Source organism: Pipistrellus kuhlii, unplaced genomic scaffold (genome assembly GCF_014108245.1).
Source record: "Pipistrellus kuhlii isolate mPipKuh1 unplaced genomic scaffold, mPipKuh1.p scaffold_m20_p_12, whole genome shotgun sequence".
Classification (NCBI taxonomy): domain Eukaryota; kingdom Metazoa; phylum Chordata; class Mammalia; order Chiroptera; family Vespertilionidae; genus Pipistrellus; species Pipistrellus kuhlii.
Window position 1 is genome coordinate 13,690,223 of NW_023425427.1, and position 20,382 is coordinate 13,710,604.

The 20,382-nt window shown below is 40.2% G+C and overlaps 1 protein-coding gene across 7 annotated transcripts in view; it reads right to left on the reverse strand.

Annotated features, from left to right (window-relative positions):
• Positions 1–20,382, reverse strand: part of INVS (inversin) — a 101,978-nt gene that overhangs the window by 15,791 nt on the left and 65,805 nt on the right. For all 7 annotated transcript variants that reach the window (XM_036433187.2, XM_036433189.2, XM_045579955.1 and 4 more), the window contains 4 exons: positions 20,224–20,379; positions 19,326–19,555; positions 17,276–17,382; positions 10,334–10,546 (listed from right to left, as the gene is read on the reverse strand). In XM_036433187.2, the coding sequence (XP_036289080.1) occupies positions 10,334–10,546; positions 17,276–17,382; positions 19,326–19,555; positions 20,224–20,379 (706 nt within the window). The remainder of the gene's footprint in view (positions 1–10,333; positions 10,547–17,275; positions 17,383–19,325; positions 19,556–20,223; positions 20,380–20,382) is intronic.

Below are 20,382 nucleotides of genomic sequence, written 5' to 3' on the forward strand. Positions count from 1 at the left end.
AACCAGATATCTTTATAAAATCCGGGATACGTTTTGTAATGAGATGGAGAGATTTCTCTTCTCAAAGTAGCAGGTGTGAGAACCATTCTAAGAAGGGGACCTGGTTTAGACAAACACTGGATCACGGCTGGGATCAGGACTGAGGGCTGGTAAGGTGAGATCTTCGGAGCCACGTGGTGACTGGCTCTGAGGCTCCAGGGAAGAGGCTTGCTCTGTCATGACTCAAAGAGTTTGTCTGTAGCTCCTGACAGGGAGGGAGGGAGATGAGAGAACAAGAGAGAGGGAAGAGGAGGAAGAGAGAGAAGCGGAGAGCAAGGGCCAGGGCCTGAGGTGAGGTGACAGAAAAGAAGCCCTGTGCTCCTCACACTGGAGTGAACTGAATCTCCTGACAGCCTGCCGAAATCTGGATTCTGAGTTAGCAAGTCGGATGGGGCGCAAACTCCTGCATTTCTAACAAGCAACAAGTTCTGCAGGTGCTGCTGGTCCTAGAGTATAAGGCTAAGAGAATAGGAAAGCCTCATATGGTCTGTCAACTAGACCCACGGTGGGCAAACTGCGGCTCTCGAGCCACATGCGGCTCTTTGGCCCCTTGAGTGTGGCTCTTCCACAAAATACCATGGCCTGGGCGAGTCTATTTTGAGGAAGTGGCGTTAGAAGAAGTTTAAGTTTAAAAAATGTGGCTCTCAAAATAAATTTCAATTGTTGTACTGTTGATATTTGGCTCTGTTGACTAATGAGTTTGCCGACCACTGAACTAGACCATTATGGGATAGGAAATGTGATTCTCCTCAACAGCACCAACTTTTTGTTTGTGTCTATCATGCTCACAGATGCTTGTTCATAATCAACCCGATAAGCTGCCAAGCTAAGATACCAGAGAGAGAAGCAAGAGCTGAGGCAGAGACCCCAAGCCCTCAAGAAGCCACAGAATTCAGGTTTCCACAGACTGCGGAATGTGAAGCTGAGCTCGTTCAATCTCAAGGGTCAGGGGAGACCCAGGTGATAGCTCTCTGGGCCTTTGATACAAAGCCTTGTAACCCTCTGAAGGCCTTTCTTCCCGTGGTGAGACCTCTGATCTGGGGTCCAAGTTTGCTTCTTTTCTAGTTTCACACCGAGTCCCTTCTTACAGAAGTGGCCAGAAGGGCTGTGCTAACCCCTGTGCAGCTCCCATGTTTCTATGTGACTGGCTGTCTTACATGCTTTGCCAGCAGCTGACACTTGAGTGCGCTGCAGTGCAGGCGACAGGCAAGCGGGACGCTGTCCTCAGTGCTGAGCTTCATGGGGATGCTCTAGCAGGTGCCATTTCAGAGCGCGGAGCACGGAGTGGGGGAGGTGCTGCTGCCTGATGGGACAGCCTGGCTCCTGACAGGCAGAGGGAGTGCTGCTCTTCCTGTTCGCCCCGCACACCGCACACCGAGGAAGAGAACTGCTCTAGGGGAATGTGGATCCTCTCCAGACAGGCCCCGGGGGTCAGGCTGGGCATCTACATGGGTCTCACTGCAGGAGGAGGGGCTTTGAGATGATAAATTAAACTTCATTATACCAGCAGGTGTTTCTCTTTCTCTTAGGAAACCAAACAGCTCTCCCTTTCCAGTTGCAAGGAGTGACTGTGCCATCAGCCCCTGGGCAGACCTTGTCACTCTGGACCATTGTGGCCTGCAGCCACCAGACAACAGCTGCTCAGAGTGACCGGATGTCCAGTAAGCAGGGGAGGGCTGCTTTCTGAAGACTCCTAGAAGGGGGATGTTTGCAGGATGTTGTTTTTTCGTTTTGGTAGGATTACATAGCATATTTGGAATATATAACTGGACCCCCCAGTTTATTAATAGAAGTATATTAATATTTTTAAATTGATGCATTTAAATTTTTAAAAAATCTTTCAAGTGGCAAAGTTCTCCAGAGCTGTGCTTCTTGATGTAAAAGTGATAATCATTGCAGTGAAAGGGGGGGGGGACTTATGCATAAGCTACATCTATTATTTTTATCTATACTGGTACCTTGATATAAAAGCAACAACAACAACAACACACACACACACACACACACAACAGCTCCTGAGACTGGAACATGACCTCACAGGTATGTGTCTAATCTGGGGGAAGCGGGGAAAGGTCCAGAATTACTACTTATAGTTAAGAATTTGAAGGAACCTCAGGTTACTGAGGGTGACACTCTTATTTGGTAGACAAGGAAACTGAGGCAGAGAGATGAGTGACTTACCCAAGGCTAATTCATAAACCACACACAAAGCTGAGACAGAACTTATCTGCTCTACTTGTCCCTGTAAAATCCATCTCAATGACATCACTTTTTTTTTTTTTTAAATTTCACTCAATCTTCTTCCATCACCTAAAAATCAATTGGATCATTTAAAGAACCTGGTAATATAACACCAAAGTAACCATTAATAGCCAGCTTCCAGTATGGCTATTAGTCCTAAATTCCTAGGCTCAATAATTGCCCTGAAATTTAAGTGTTTTTTCCTCTCCAAATAATTTATTATAGAATACCAAAGATCTTTACTCTTCACAGTGGGCTATGCTATAAACCTGACCTATTTTTATAAAGTTCAGGAAACAAATACCAGAAAAAGAACCCATGTTTGTGGGGCACGGCTACAGTGTTTGAACGGGTTCAAGCCTAGGACTGATGAGAGGGCACGGTCCTCTCATGGCCACGTGCAAGTCCCAGCTTGGAAGGCAGAGCCCTCCCAGCACAATGATAGCCAACAGCTACAGTTGTAAGCTTGAAGCTATGGTCCGAACACCTGGCCCCCGTGCCTGAGTGATCTAGGCTGCAAATAAACAAAAGCTTGATCAGGTGCATGTAACTGAGTAGGATTGAAACCCATGAGAATGTTGTCAACATCTTGACCACACCCTTACTTTGCCTCGTGGCATTTGCTATAAAATAAAGACACGGTTTGTAGTCCGTGGTGCTGCTGGTTCCCCATTAGGGAAGCAGTATCCCACCGAGTTCCAGCTTTCATTCTCTTGTCTGTCTTTTCCAAGCCTTCACCACCCCCACTTGGGTTCACCCTTGGCCGTGCTGGCGCGACACAAATATTATTTAGTTCATATGAAAGTTTAAGAGGAAGAAAAGGGCCCTGCCCATGACACTGCAAGTAATATGTTATTAGGGAATGTTAGCAGGGCAGAATCTTAATGTATAAAATAGTCACATTTTTCTCTCCTTTTTTCTATTATCTTCAGGGAGAATGGCCAGACAGCAGCTTTTGATGGGCTGCCAATTAGTCTGGTTTGTACTGTCTTTTCTAGAACAATTTTTGCAGCTCCCCAGGGGCTCGCAGTATAACAAGGTGAGCACATCAACTGGGGACCAGACCTTTGACAACATCTGCTTTGGGTCCTGTGCGTCAGAGGGGAGAGGGTCTCCAGGTGATGGGTTGAAGAAACTAGAGCCATTTCATCTGGGGAAGAAAAGATTTCAAGAACACATGGCTGCTGCAAACCTCCAAAGGGCTACTGTGGAGCAGAGATGCACCCTAACATCCCCCACCCCAAACCAGACCTAAGATCCAGTGATGGGAATTTCTACAGATTAGTAGCCTAGATGACAATTGCAAAATAAAAAAATAAAAAATAAATAAAAAGGCCAATGAGAAACGATGGAGTCAAAACTTACTTAATGTGCACAGAATCAGGTCAGGGCAAGAACAACTTGAATGTCTAACAGCTCCGGCTTCTCAGCACTGGATGCAACCTCACAATCTGGCAAGGACCTGACTCTAGGCCTAGAGAGTCTGAGTCCCAGAAGTTGACATTTTTTCCTACCCCACTATATGGCTCCCAAAGTGCTGTGTTTGCCATGTTTTGACAAAAGAAATTAATTACATCAGACTTCCAAAAATAGGCAGGCTTTTCCTATTCAATGAGTATTCAAGTTTGCATGAATACAAGGCCTCAGAGAAGCCTGAGAGATGTGATTAAGATGGTTCCCACAGACAAGGGAGATCTAGTGACTGTGTCTTATTGGACCGATTTGAACCAGCTTTGCCCTCATGCCATTCTTGTTCAGAGCCCTGGTGTAGGCTTGGGGCCAACTAATTTTCTTAACTTTTTCAAAGATGTAGGAGATATTGGTGTGCTCTGCTGTTTGCCGTGAGAGTAATAGGAATGATGTTATTGAACTATGTTCCAGAATTGATGATGGTGACTTGGCTCCGCTCTTGTAATCACTGGAAACAACACTGGCACAAGTGAATAGGCATTGGGTTAGGAGGAAAGTTGACTTATGGGCCTGCTTCTGCCAACCCCAAGTTACACTTATGGGTGGAAGTCAGAAAAAAGAAGCCAGAGCTGTTCCATGTGGCCTCACAGGAAGGTGCAAGCAAGGGAGACAGCCTCTAGCATAAGCGTGAACCAAACAATGCAGGAACCTGGCTCAGGGTAGAATGAGATTCAAGTGCCACCTTTAGCTCCTACCACCTGAGTGATTTTAGGCAAGTTAACCTCTGTTATTTTCCCATCTATGAAATAAGATTAAGGAGTAATGCCTGCCTACTTTATTGGTTTATTGTACAGATTTAGTGAGTTAATGTGTAAGAACTTTGCAAGCTTATAGCAGTATAAATATAAATAATAATTATTACTTTCCTGTAGAGGTAAAGCTTTTACAATAAGCCTCCCTGTGACAGGATCTGATTAAAAGTGAAGAAATCTGGGTGTGGCCTGAGTGACATGCAGTCTAAGAGCTACAGGGCTGGGCATAAAGATATTTTTAGCAAATGCTCCTGGTTGAAACCACACTAATCCCTGTTCCATGAAGCCACTTGAATCACATCTCTGAAACCTCACTTAGCTCCTATACTCATGGCAATGGAAACCTGAATATTCATGGAATATAGTTATCTGATAGACTAATTTCTTCTTGTCAAAACTGGGCAAATACAAGTCTCTGTGGAAGCCACAGAGTGAGGTCTCATGCTCAAGTGTATGCAGTGGTAAGCCCCCTTGTTCTTATGTTCCTTTTTAAAATCATAAACCTGTCAAATATAATCTGCTTATAATAAATATGGAGGGAGTTGGAAAACCAAATGCATAAATATATAAGGCTAGCATGGGTTGTGGCGATAAATGGTATATAAATGTGTTTGCTGCTGAGTAAGGCAAACAAGTGAAAGAAGTACTACAGAGAGTTACTGGACTAGAACTGAGGGAGACCTGAGAGAGCATCTGGCCCAGCCCTTCCACTTGACAGAGGGGAAGCTATGGCCAAGAATGATGAATTACTTATGGATATTTCTAACATTATACATGAGCCATACAAAATGATCAACTTAAAAATGAGCCCGCTATATTTGGTCAAACATTTAACTCACTTCTAATGCCTTGGCAGGGCTAGACAAAATGATTTCTCAGGCCTTATATGGCCTATAGGCCAGATGTTCCTACCCCTGGGCTAGACCCAGGCTAGGTCAGTTATTGAACATTTATTATTAATGTTCAATCAAGTTTCTAGGCCCTAGAGATGCATACACAACACAGTCCCTGCTCTCAAGAATTGACAGTCTAGTGGGGAATCGGATCCAGGTACCCCTGCTGATAGTGAGTTTTAGATGTGATGAGTGCTAAAACAGAGGTATCCACACAGAGCTGGGGAAGATATGGGACTATTTACACTGGCTCCACAGAATGTCAAAATGAGAGGAGGGAAGTGAGAGGTTATTTCAGCAGAGGAAAGAGCATGAGCAAAGACATGCAGCCTACCTCCAACAGAATGTTTGACTCAGAAGAGACCTTCAAAACCAGCTCTTTATATAACTTTAAAATTCCTTATGTATCATTCTGCAGAGATGATAATTCAATTTCAGCTAGAACATTTCCAGTGAAGGGAAGCTGGTTACCTCACAAGACAGAAAAGGTTTAGTGCTAACCTTTTCAGTTGGCCCTGCACTGTGAGGAGGGGACCTGTCAGAGTCTGTCTCTTCATTGTCTCTGAATAACAGCCCCAGTAATACTTGGTGTCTGACTTCCTCTCAAGAAAATAAGAAAATGCCATGTGTTTGAGAACCTTTGACTTATAGAATGTTAGAGCTGAGAGGGACCTCAGATAGCTTTAGTCCTATTTTTAAGAATCTTTCTGTGACTCATGGACCCTCTTTGAGATTGTGATAAAAATGTGATAAAAATTCACATGTGCGCATGACATAGGAAATGCTTCGTGGAGTTTCAGGGAATTCATGGAGTCCCAAAGCCTGTCCTTTTTATTTTACTGACAGGAAACTGAGGCTCAGAGCAGTGGAATGGCATGAAGGAGCACCATGGAAGTGATTTCCCATGGCTCAGACTACAGCATGAGCAGAAGAGTCAGACCTATGAGTCCGCCCTGGAGACAGGCATTGACAAAGTGAAGCTGTTTGGGGAGCAGGCTGCAAGAGGATCTGCTATGCGGCAAAAAGGAGACCTAGGTTAGGAGTGTGAGTGTCATGAACACTTTCTTTAATGATGTGAAGGTTGGTTTATAAAGAGGATTTAGACTTTTATCTTTAGCTCAAAACCAAAAGGTAGAAAAGAACTTCTGCCAGAGAGAACTGCCCACTAATGGAATGTACTCTATGAGAGGCACAATTCCTTGTCATCTGACATTTTGTGGACACAGCAGGGACTACAGCATGACAAGAGTCTGAATGGAGGGACCCAAACTGGACTTGATTATGTAACTCTGAGAGTTATACTCACTCTCATACACTAGCCAGAGGCAGCTCAGGTCTCCCAGACCATGCGGTTAGTAAAGAAAGTGGTAAGAGAGGAAGCAAAGGAAGTTCAGGATGGCTGAGACCTCAAGTGAAGATGTGGGAGGGTGGGAGTAGTAGAGAGGAATGAGATTTGGAGATATAAGTGGAAGTAAAACGTTGAAGGGCCTTACACAGCATCATGCCTGATATTCAAGAATAAGGGCTTGTACTGAGTAATGGGACAGAGAAGGAAAGCAAAAGGACACAACAGTACATTTCAAAAGAGGAACCAACAGAATCAGTGGTGGCTGCACTAGCAGGGAAGTCAGGAGGGGAGGGAAGAGACAGGCTGTGGTGATGAGCTGCAGGTGTCACATGGTGGGTCTTCAGTGCTGGTGACAACAGGACACACAGTGGAAATGTCCAGTGATCTGAGATGCTGGCAGAGACCAAAGAACAGTGAGGTGGAGATGGCCAGGAGGCAGCTGATGAGCCGGGATTAGAGTTCTAGGATGCCAAGATACGAGCCAGACTAAGGGGTTATCTACAGAGATGAAGTAATTTGAGTCTTAAAAAAGCATAGCTGGAGTAGAGGTCTAAGAAGTTTGCCCGCAGAGCTGACCGCAGTGTAGAGATGGTATAATTTAAAAAGGTGAGAAGGAAGAGTTGGCAAGTTAGAGGAGATCTGTGATTAGAGAGTGAAATAAAAACCTGGCAAAAAGAAGCTCCAGGGAAGACGAGTGATCCACATAAACACGGTCTTAATTTAGTGTGCCCTCCACGGTGTGCTTCGGCAGGCAAATTAGCTCGTGTTCATTTTGGCAACAGCACAGGTGGAGCAGTATGAGTTACAAAGTGGTTTTGAATGGATTATAGGTATTCTTCAAACAGTATTTTCTGAAAAAATAAATGCCTTAGAGAATATGACTAAAACGTCTCTCCCAATTTCTCTGTCAGTAAATTAAAAGTCACTGTGAGTTAAACAAGTTGCTTTCACACCGGTCCTTTAAGGAAGGTGATTTCTGCTGGGACCCCTGGGAAAGGGGCCTGCGTCAGCAGGCAGCGGGCACACAGACTAAATCTAACATTCTGATTTCTGCTCCTTACAACAAAAACCAAACACAAAATAAAACACTGACTCAGATTTTAAGAAATAACTCTTGAGAAATAAAGTTAAAACAAATGAGGTCTGGCTTTTTTCCCATTGCAGTATTTCCCGTGGGGATCTATTCGATGATGACTGTAGGAGGTGATGGGTAAAGTGTACAAAACTTGTTTATGCCCAGTAATGGCACCTGATAAAGGAAAGACTGTGATTGAGAAAAAGTAAAGCTCATAATTTTTTTCAGTTTTGCCAATTTCAAATATCACCCCAGTAAGCACAGTTCCCATTTAAAAGGTTTTTAAAAAATGAATTTCAGAAACTAAGAATTAAGAACAAAGAGGACCTATCTTCCACAGTAGTGAACCGAATTAGGATAACAAGTAGGAGGGTTAAAGGAAAGGAGAGAACTAGATGTTCCCTAAATCTCCTTGTAGTTCAAATCCTCTGGGCTGAATGTTGCAAAAAACAAATGAACAAACATGTTGGGGGAAATATCATAAGCATTACACACTTTATGTAAGCATCATTATTTGAAATCCCTCCCTCTGTACAGCAGGTCTTCTGACAAATGAATCTTAGCTGCCAGCTCTCCACTGAATCCAAACGCTTGGCCCAGGTAAATGGCCTCTGGACAGCACCTCAGGCAAGGAGAGGAGGCGGAGGCTGAGATCCCCAATGATGAAGACATGGGTTTCCCAGAGCTGGTCACTGCCTAGACACCCACTGGCCTGCTCTGGCCTATTCTACCGATGAAGAGCCTGAGGCCCGAGAGAGAAATGCTGTGTGCAATTCACTGCATGGAAACATTCGAGGCTGGATTTGACCCAGTCTACTTTCCACTCTACCACACCCTTCCATTCCTCTGGAAAGGTAGTTTGGGGATAGTTTGTATGTCCCCCCCTAAAGGAACATATTAATCCAAACACAACTCATATTAATCAAATCAAAGTGAGTTGTGTTTGGATTAATTGCTCATTTAGTGGGGACATACAACGTCAGTCACATTGCTTTGGAGTAGCACTTCCGGTAGATATGACTTGGAACCCTGAAAACAGATTCTCACATATTAAACTGGAGTTTACAGAAACATCAGTGGAAGGAAATACAGTATTCCATCCCTTGTATAAAATATTTACTTGCCTCTCAGGGTAATTTGTCATGTGTATTACCTACTTACATTGTCACTCACATGCAGAGGACTTGGATAGGAAGGCTGGAAACAGGCATGTAGAGGCTTTAGGCTAAACTGGATTCTCTGGCACTTGTGCTGCGATGGGCTCCATTGAGAGACCAATGCAGAGGAATGTTTCTGAGGATGCCACCTACTCTGATGGCTTCAGGGTCACAGAAAATAATGTGTTTCTTTCAATCTTGTCTGGCAAAGGTGAGTAATTATTCTGGTGAGTAATTCCAGTTACGGTGGTATTTAACTTCTTGTTGACATGGTTTATCCTGCCTTTGATTATTATTCTTAATTGCTATTTATTACATGTATGCTTCCCCCTGTTTGCAAGATATGGAAGGAATTAAGAGTTGGAATAATCCAAGGTTTGGAAACATCCAAGATACAGCCCGGAAGCTGTCTCTCAGGAATCTGTCTATTGTCTGCATCTTTATCATCAGAAGTTTTGGTCTTGTACCCACTAATGTGATACCTCCTGCTATTTAAAATACACAACATGGGTATCAGAGAAAAGGCAAACCAAAGCCTAATCTAAAATCTATCACTTACGGTAAAATAACCACAATATATAATACGTACCTATGACTATTCTGCACATTTTGTATCATTATCCAAAAAAGTGGGAGCTTCTTGAATCAAGTATTTTCCTTTTAGTTACTATTTTCTCTATAGGCTCTCCACAAAAGTTTTGTATGTACAGTAGAGTTCGATCAATGATTATTGAATAAATTTTATTTTTTAGTATAAGTTTGTCAAGGTGGGGGAGAAGCAAGTTATTTATACAGTTGGTTGCTTTAATCAAATTAAAGCTTGATTAGTCTAGGCCAGTGGTCGGCAAAGTCATAAGTCAACAGAGCTAAATATTAACAGTGCAACCATTGAAATTTCTTTTGAGAGCCAAATTTTTAATACTTAAACTTCTTCTAACGTCAATTCTTCAAAATAGACTCGCCCAAGCCATGATATTTTGTGGAAGAGCCACACTCAAGGGGCCAAAGAACAGCATGTGGCTTGCGAGCCGCAGTTTGCCGACCACGGGTCTAGGTAAAAGTTTCTTCGGGAAAGGCGGGAGAGGTGAGAAGACCGGCTTTCTCTGCAGCTCACTGAGGGAGCATGGCCACTCTTCACTCCCTCCCTGGGAAACTGAGAGGAACAGCCACCATGCAGAGGTTAGATCTTGTCCTTCATTTCAGCCTCAGTCCTCCAAAGGACCGCTGAGCAGAGGGGGAAAAGTGGCTTGGGTACAGGGATTAAAGCTATTATATTTCAGATTCCCTCCCAGACTCCCTCCACCCCTTCAGCCCTGACCCTGAGTTCTGAGAACCCTTCGCTAAGAGCTGGGACTTACTTGGCAGCAGCATCTTTCCTCAGCTGCTCATGCTTCATGAGGAGGTTCTTGCGGTCTCGGAAAGCTTTCCTGACCTTGTAGCCTTTGTACACAGCTTGGATTTTGAAGGCAGCGATGTCCTGGATGGCCGCGATGGACAGGGCGCCGCGCTCCAGCATGAACTGGATCACTTCGTGGCGCTCACCAAGCAAAGCGTAATCCAGGGGAGTGTACCTGCGGCAGGGAGAGTTGTTCAAGTGTCGGAATGTAATTCAAGGTACAGCTAACTGGCAACACATGCAGGAAAAGGAAACATGCGAAGACATGGGACAGTCCTCAGGCAAAGCAGCTCCCTCTGTTCTCTGAGGGGCACAAGCCAGGGGGACGCTGGGGTCAGGTGCTCTGTGCTGCTGACCGCATCAATTCCTGCGTTTTGCTTACTGGCTCACAAATTGGGGGCTGTGAGAACATGATCCCCTTTCCTCTTTCCCATGTTCCAAATAATTCTCATGCCTATCGGAAAGAGTACTGCAAATAACATTCTGCGAGATTCATAATTTGAGCGTTTATGAAATAAAAAATAGGCTCAGTTGGTTGATCACTGTCCTATGTACCCAAAAGTCGTCAGTTTAATTCCAGGTCAGGGCACATGACTGGAGTACAGGCTAGATCCCCAGTAGGGGGCATGCAGGAAGCAGCTGATCAATTCTTCTCTCTTATTGATATTTCTCTCTCCCTCTCTCTTCCTCTTTCTCTAAAAAAAAAAAAAAAAAATCAATAAAACATTATTTTTAAAAAAAGAAATTAAAAAATATACCTCCAAATAGAGAGATTTAGTATATGATAAGGATGGCTCTTTAGCTGGAGAAAGGATAAACTATTAAATAATGCTGAAACAATTGGGTAGCCATCTGGGGGAAAAATACTTATATCATATTTTACTCTAAAATAAATTATGAATGAGGTAAAGATCTAAATATATATATATACACATAAAAGAAGTCAATGATGTATCATAAGGAATCATGGAAGATTTCTTAAAAATTGAAGAGAGAAGTCTTTAAAAAAAAAAAGGTACAAAAGTCAGAAATCTTATGCTTAATAAATCCAACTACATAAAAAACAAAACAACAAAACAACAAAACACACACACAAAATAAAACTTTGCAGGGCAAAAACATAAAAAACAAAGGTAAAAGTGTTCCCATAACAGGAAATACTGATGGCTCCTAAACCTATGTCCAATCTCACTAATTTAAGAGAGATACAAATTAAGACTCATGTGAAAGAGCATTTGAATAATTAAACTAGCACACACCAGAAAGTTTAAGCACCTACTGTGCTGGCATTCTCTCACACACTCACTGCCTTAATCTCTAGGGAGAACAACTGGGCATACCTATCAAAATTATTTATGTATCTGCCTTTCAACATAGCCATTTCACATACAGGCCTTTATCCTTCTGATCTGCTCTCCTCTGTGAAAGGATATTCACAGAAGCATAGCTTGAAATAGTATAAGAATGCAAACAACATCAATATGCGTCAACAGAGGACCAGTTAAATAAAGCTCAGGCTACCCATGCAACGAAGTCATCAGTGTATGAATAAATAGGGGACAATCTCCAGGATCTCTTGTTAAGTGAAAAAAGAAAGAAAAAAGTAAGAAACAGAAGAGTATTACAGCATGCTTCACTGTACAAAAAAAGAATGTATCCATGTGTGTTCGCCTATATAAAACATATCTCCAGAAGTTTCCCAAGAAACTGGTGACAGTGATGCGTAAGAGAGAAACTAACTGTCTCAGAGGCAAGCACAGGAGGGACAGTCAGTTTTCACTCAATGCCCTTTTATGCCTTTTACATTTTGTACAGTGGACATATAGCCCTTTTTTGATAAATATATTATTTATAAAGGATAAACATTATTGTCATTTGGTTATGTGTTTCAAATGACTCTAATTTGTGATTGCAGGCAAATTCCTTTTTAAAAATACATTTTTCTAGTTTTGGAAATATAAAATAAATTAGATAAATACACAGAAGAAAATAAGTCATCCAAATCACCACCCTCACAATTAACCACTGTTACTATCTTGGCAGATATGCTTTCCTTTTTTAAAGAAAAATAATTACTTCATGAAAAGGACACATCTAAGAATTTAAACAAGGTGAAAAATAAAAATAGTGAAGTAAAAACACCCCAAATCCCAAATCCCACCACCCAACGATGATGGCAACTGTCACTCCTTAAACAACTTACTCAATGTTTCTAAGCTCCAGCTTTCCTCATCACAGACGTGGCATGAAGAAAAAAAGTAAGAATGTAAAGATTGGCATTGTGCCTGGCACAAAGGAGTTCATACGTATCAGCTATTACTGTTATTATAGGACATACGTTGCAGTATGATGTGTGACACCATAATTACTTATCATAAATATTATTTCCATTGGTTCCAAACTAGTATTTATGGCCACCTAATGGCTGCCACTGATCTGATTCCTCTCTGAGTGACTGTTACTAATTCAACGCAATAAGAGATGTTCAGAGAAAATAAACAGCTGATATCTGAAGAGGAATAAATGATGATTATATGAAAGCATCATTAGACACAGAAAACTATTCAATGATTACAGAAAAAAAAATCTCTTCAAAATTCATCTAATAGCTACAGTAAGCCATAGAAGGACAGGTTTTTAGTATAAGCAAAGGGTGGTTTGGCCACTTCAATAAGGAACTGAATTCAGAAGGAAGCCCCAAGTGCTAAAGTTAAGCAACCCTCATTTAAGGGCAGCTCAATCTGCCACTACTGTTCAGAGACCAAAAGTAGAGGTGCCTATGTAAACTTTAAAACATTATTTACACATAGTTTAAAAAATTTAACTACAGCTGAAACTGGTTTGGCTCAGTGGATAGAGCGTCGGCCTACGGACTGAAAGGTCCCAGGTTTGATTCCAGTCAAGGGCATGTAACTTGGTTAAGGGCACATCCCCAGTGGGGGGTGTGCAGGAGGCAACTGATCGATATTTTTCTCTCACCGATGTTTCTAACTTTCTATCCCTCTCCATTCCTCTCTGTGAAAAATCAATAAAATATATTTTAAAAAATTTAACTACATATTAAATGGTAAATAGTATCATACAATAGTAGAGCTAAATTGAATTTTAGAGGACATTTAGGGAAATAAATTCAATAAACAGACTCAGAAAAATTAAGCAACTTGCTAAAGGTTATATAACTAGTAACCTGCAAAATCTAGACTGAAACTAAAATCCAATGTCTCCCTGTTTTGTAATCTTTCTACAACACATCTATCAATTATTGAGTTTAAGTCTCTTAGAGAATGAAACTTCTAAAATCAATGTGAAATAACCTATATTAGTAAGTTAACCATTTCTTCTATAATAAAATGTAGTGTCTTTCACGTAGTACACAAGCAAGATTATAAAAATCTGGTTTATGAAAGTAAGACCTAAACTATGCCTATACTTACAAATATGACAAAAGCAAAGAACAGGTAGCAAAGACACCCTAAAGAATGCTGAACCGAGAGTCAGAGACCTGTGAGACCTGGCCATTCTCTTCACTTCTCTGAGCTTCTGTTTCCTCATTTGTAACAGGTGAAAAGGAGGTGGGAAGAGCTAGATCTCTCAGGCAGTGTGTGAATAGAAACTGCATTTCAAATTTTTAAAATATTTTTAATATGAAAAAAATGTTTTTTTATTAGGAGACAACTCAAACATAAACAAAAGTAGAGGGTATAACGCCATAATGCTTTGCACACTCATCATCCAAATGTAACAATTAGCAAGATCCTTGCCACATTTGCTTCATCCAAGTCCTTTCTTTTCACTTTTGCTAAAATATCTTAAAGCAAATCCCAGAATTCCTATCATTTCATTTCCCTGCATTTCAGTATTCACCTATAAATAATATGAACGTAACCACGCAACTATTATATTAACAAAATTAACAGGAATTCCTCAGTAAGATCCAATGTCAACTCCCCATTCAAATTCCTCCCAATTTCCTAAAAAAAAAAAAAAAAAAATTCCCCCCCAACTGGTTTATTTAGGATTCTCAGTCAATTTTTGCTCAGACACACAATCAAAATACCTAGCAAGGTTTTAAGATTGAAAGTCTGTATACCTAGAGTTCAAGCAACTGACCATATTGTGATTATTACTATTGAATCTTTCTTCACCCCCAATTCAATTTAGAAACATTCAAGTGCTGTGAATATTCCCATCAATATCAGAGTGTGGCTGTCAGAGAGGTATTGACTGAAAGCCAGCAAGAGCTGGCAAAAATTATGTCTAAGCAATGCACATCAAAGGGTTAGTGTCAATGCATGAGAAGTAAAAATTAGCCCCACATTGATGGTAACCAGTCAAGAAACAATGTAGATAAAGACGAGACAAGATACAATTGGACCTGCCAAGTGGGAATGGTCTGCTGGGATGAGCAGAATGCCTAAACCAGAATGTCAATAAACATAAAAGGCAGTGCCAAGTTCTGACATTTGTACATCAAGGTGCATTGCTGATGAAACATTAAAGGGGCCTGGAATATTGCCACTGTCTCTTTTCATTTATAGATTGGCAAGTTCAGTTAGGCGGGCTTTTCCTATGGTCTTTTGGTCTGTAATTAACCTATTCTTTCTCCAGGAGGCAGTAAGCACCTTAATTCTTAGGTTTACTTAGGTCTGGAATTCAATGCTTCACATATAAATGGGAACTGAATGCAAACAAAATGTTTTTTTTTTTTTTACTGTTTCCTAAAAAATAAGAGCTATGTGGTAAACACTGTCATAGAATAAATGCTTTACAGACATAAAACATCACTAATCTTAGGATTCTTAAACCTTCCCTTTGGTGGTTTTAGGATTTCAGAGGGAGAAATCATCCCTCTCACACTTCTGTCACAACCTCAGCCTTGAGAATATGACTGGGCTTCCAGCTTCCTTAAATGCCCAACCCCCTAAATCTTCAAATATTGTTTGTTTTGTAGTTATCATATAACTATAATAGAGAGTTCATTCTTTATATAATTGCTCCTAAAGTAAGGCATACTAGTCTGCTTTATCTAATTCTTCATGTGCTCTAAGAATTCCAGAAGTTTCTAATGCAGGTATAAAGCAGGGTGATGCTTACTAAGAGCCTGACAATACCAACTTGACAACCAACACTTATTTACTGAGCATCCACTTCATAAAAAGCACGGTACACTGTACAGAGATGACCATGATCCTTAGGAGTTCTCTGCTAATAGGGGATACAGAGGACACAAAATTATAAAGTGAAATGTGCCAACTGCTGTAAAAATACAGTGTAGGGAAAAACAAAGTCTGGGACACATGACTATGGGATCAGAACAATCTCCTTAGATGAGATGGCATTTAACAGAGGAATGACATGATTAACAAGTACATTAGAAATATGATTTAGCAGGGCTACTTTGGAAGTCGATGAATTGAATGAGGAAAGATCAAAGGAGGGAAAACAGCAAGGAGACATTGCGCAAGTCCCAAAAAGAGTCAAAGAGAGCTTGATTTAGACAATGATGCTGGTAATGAAGAGAAGATGACTGTGAAGCAAGGAGAGATCCTGAGTCTGAAATACAGTTTAGAACCCAGCAGGACCCTGGTGATTGCTGAAGCATCAATGGCTGGTCAGATCACCAAAGGAGATAGGCTGAGAGAAGAGATCCAGTCCTTGAGCAATGTTTATATTCAAAATAAATAAAAGAACAGAAGAGAAGCCAAAAGAAATGAAGAAGGAGCAGGCATGATTAGAAGAGACAATAAACTGTCATAGAAGCTTAGAGAAGATAGAGTCTCAATAAGGTAAAGAAGAGGAGGCAACAGAAGCAAGATGCAGAAAGGTCAATAAGAGTGGACAGAAAGAACAGCTATCACTTTTCAACTAGAAAAAGACAGATTTCAGTAGATGTGAGATGAAGCCAGACTGCGATGGCATGAATGGTGAGCATGAAGAAATGCAGGCAGCGAAGACAGTTTGAGAGAAGGAAGACTTTGGATGCAGAGAAAGAGTTGGAAGATAATGGATGGAGGATATAACTATGGGGAAAGGTTCTGAAAGAGGTAGAAAAGATGACGAGGTTTGCCCCAGACCAGAGGAGCATGTTTCCGCTGAGATAGCTGCCCTAGAGAAGGTCCTTCCTTCTCTTCACAGTTTCCCTGACAGAAAGGAAGGACTGGTGGTGGTGCTAAGAGGATAGGGATGGTGTCATAGCAGGGGTCACTCTATTGATAGTTAGAGCATCCACACACAATGAAATCTAATAATTCAGGTACGGATGTCTGATTACAAACTTAGTTGTTACCTATGAATTACTAGACTCTAGATCCAACACCACCATGAAGCTCTTCTGCTTAGGTTTCACACTGTGTCTGGTCCTTTCCATTAGGCCTGGGTCCTGGGGGAACAATCCCAGCCTAATTCTGTGAGTCTCATATTATTCAAGAATTCTGTTTTGAAACTAAAATCCTGAACTTTCAGCTTAGCTTCTCATCTTTTCATGCTACATGGTGGCACCTTTGTCCACTAACTGATAATATCCTCTCATGAAGAGAAACTTCTTGGTATTATATATAACATGTGTCACTGGCCTAACCAAATTCCTAGTCCTGGTCAATCAGGACCCGTCTTTATGTTAGCCACCAACTAGAAGAAGGCATGTTGTTTCCTCGTCTGTAAAATGTGAGCTGACCCTTGGTGATATCTAACATCTGAATAGCTTTAAAATCCAGGAATTCTAAGTTGATATTGCATAGAACTTTTGCTCTTTTTTTTTTTTTGGTTCAGGATTTCTTAATGTAGTATTTCCTTGTGAGTATACTTATTATACCTGAACCACTATCCAAATTTGAGATTTTAAAAATCTGTCAGAAAGGATGTGATATGAACAACAATACATTCTTTTTATCAACAGCTGACTCACCTCTCTTCATTGTTTTCCATCTGATTAGGGAAAGCAGCGAAGTCTAGTAGTAATTTAATGGCATCGAGGTATCCGTTGTTACAGGACCAGTGCAAAGCTGTTCTGCCCTACAAGCATGAGCAAAAATCAAGTACATCTGGAGTAGGTATTTTTGGACACACAGTTAATTATACTAACTCAAAAAATAAACAATTCTCTCCTCAAATTACTTAATTACAATAAGAAACATGTTAAGCGTACAATGGAGAAAAGGATGGTATCATAACCAAGTTACCAAAATTATCACTTCATTACATGGCATCATTTAAGGAAGAAGTAAGACCAATCTTACACAAATTCATCAGAATGAGAAAAGAGGTACTACTTCCTAACTCTTTTTATAAGGTCAGGGTAACCCTGCTACCGAAACTTGACAAGTATAATACAAGGAAGAAAAGTTATAGGTCAAACTCTCTCATGAATATAGATGCAAAAACCTCAAAATATTAGCAAATAAAATCCACTAATATATACATTTTAAGAATATATAAGTGGTGTTAGCATCTGAAAAAAACACAATGTAATCAATATAATTCAGCTTATTAGCAGCAAAAAGGAGAGAAATAATACTATCATATTGATAGATGCAGAAGTAGCATGACAGAAATTAAACAGCTATTTGTGATTTAAAGAAAAACTCTAGTGACTAGAAATATAAGAGAACTAATAGAAATATCATATCCAATGGTAAAATATTTAAAGCTTTGTCCTTGAAAAACCAGAATGAGTTAAGAATGTCAACCATCACCAGCTCCAATCAACATTATATTGGAGGTCCTATATAGTTCAATAATTTAAGATAAGAAGTGAAAGGTATAAGGACTGGAAAGGAAGAAAGAAAAGTGTTATTACTCATACACAGCAGGATTGTTATGTAGATAATCCAAAATAGTATACATAAAAACACTACATATAAAAATAGAACTGGAAAGTAGATTAATATAGTACTTATGTAAGAAACTGGCAACTTGTAAAAAAAGAATGAAAAAGGTATAACAAATTATAAAATATGTATTTCTAATAACTTAGGTATAAGGACCATGTTTATATTTTTTCATTATGTTAATTTTATATAGTAGCAATCTTGATAAATATTTATTGAAGGAATTAATAGGACATACGTCTATTTTCTGACTTGGAAAACACAATATATAGGGTATTTAAGGAGTTAATGTAGCAAAAAGTCAATATTGGCTAAATTGAAAGAAAGTAATATATTACTACACAACTGGGGGAAGCATAGATTAACCCACAAGCTTTAGAAATCAGTTTAACAGTATATATCAGAGCATAAGCATTCATATACCATTCATTCTTTGGTTTAATAACTTCACTTAGAGGAAATTACTCCAAGGTAATAATATAAATAAATAAAGTTAAATGCACAAGATGATTAATGAAACATGATATGTAATAAAGAAAATGTGTCCAGCAATAGGAAGTTACTTATTTAATTCTAAAATCTGGGTAACAGGTTTGGACCCTGACTCCCTTCAACCTGCCACTGTAGTCACCTTAGGGTAATTATATAGGCTCCATGAGCTTTAATTTCCTCATCTGTAAAATGGAGATAATAATCATAACTACTCAGTAGAATTTATGTGAGGATAGAACTCTTGAAAATCTTAGAACTTCGGAATATTAAATATCTATAACTATTAAAAATATTATAAACCAAGTAAGAAAATGTTGGTGATAATTTTAAATGAACAAAACCAAATGTGGTTTGTAAAATCACATCATATATATTTACATACATACATATCCATATGCCATTTATTTATATTTTACAAAGTTATAGAGTTATTTCCATTATGACTTTGTTAAATTATATAGGTATATAGGCAAGGACTTGAAGAGAGCATGTGCAAATAAAAATCATTTTTAATTAACAGATTTGTGGGGGATCCTTTCATTTGGAAAATGTCATTTTACTTAATTTCAGTGAACAAAGAAAAAAATACTCTAAACACTTGGAGCAGACAATATAGAAAAGACCCAGACTCTCTACCTCTTTGTCTTGGATGTTGGGGTCTGCATTATTCTCCATGAGCACCGCCATGCAGTTGATGTATCCCCCATAAGCAGCACACTGCAGAGGGGTTCTGCCTGCATAATCTTGCACATTTGGATTGATCTTATTTTCTATCAATATCTGGCAAACATCGGCATTTCCTCCCAGCGCTGCCCAATGAAGAAGAGAATGTCCGTCTTGGTCAACTAGATCTACCCTTGCTCCACCTGAAAAAGCAAGAATAAAATGAAAATGACAATCATAGAGAACAAACAGACCCTTACATGCTTTATGTTTTCAAAAGGCTTCCACATATATATTATCTACTTCAGATTTTTACAATAAGCCTATATACATTGGTCAGGTTTGGCATCATTTCCCTTAGACAGAAAATAAAACAGGATCAGGCAGGTGAAGTAACTGCCAAAATCGCACAACCAATAGGTGGCGGTGGGCCCTTGTGCTTCTTGATGCCAGCAGGTGCTCTACCCTCTATCCTTCTACCCAGGCGGCTCTGCTGTGTAAGGCTGTGTAGTTCTTTTTTTTTTTTTTTTTAACATATTTTTTATTGATTTTTCACAGGGAGGAAGAGAGAGGGATAGAGAGCTAGAAACATCAATGAGAGAGAAGCATTGAACAGCTGCCTCTTGCACACCCTCTACTGGGGATGTGCCTACAACCAAGGTACATGCCCCTGACCAGAATTGAACCCGGGACCTTTCAGTCCGCAGGCCGACGCTCTATCCACTGAGCCAAACCGGTTTCGGCAAGGCTGTATATTTCAAATGGTGAAGGCAAGAATTCCTACATTTTGAGAGTGGCTCTTTTTTTTTTTTTTTTTAATTGTTGACACTATTTCAGATGACCCCATTTAAGAGCACTCTTAATAACTAACCTTTGATAAGGGTCTGAATCACATCTTTGTGTCCCATCTCACAGGCTCGAAAAAGTGGAGTATGTTTCATGACATCAGTAGCATCTACTTGAGCATTATTTTCCAATAATAGCTTCACAGTGCTGACATGGCCAGAAAGGGCAGCAGCATGTAAAGCTA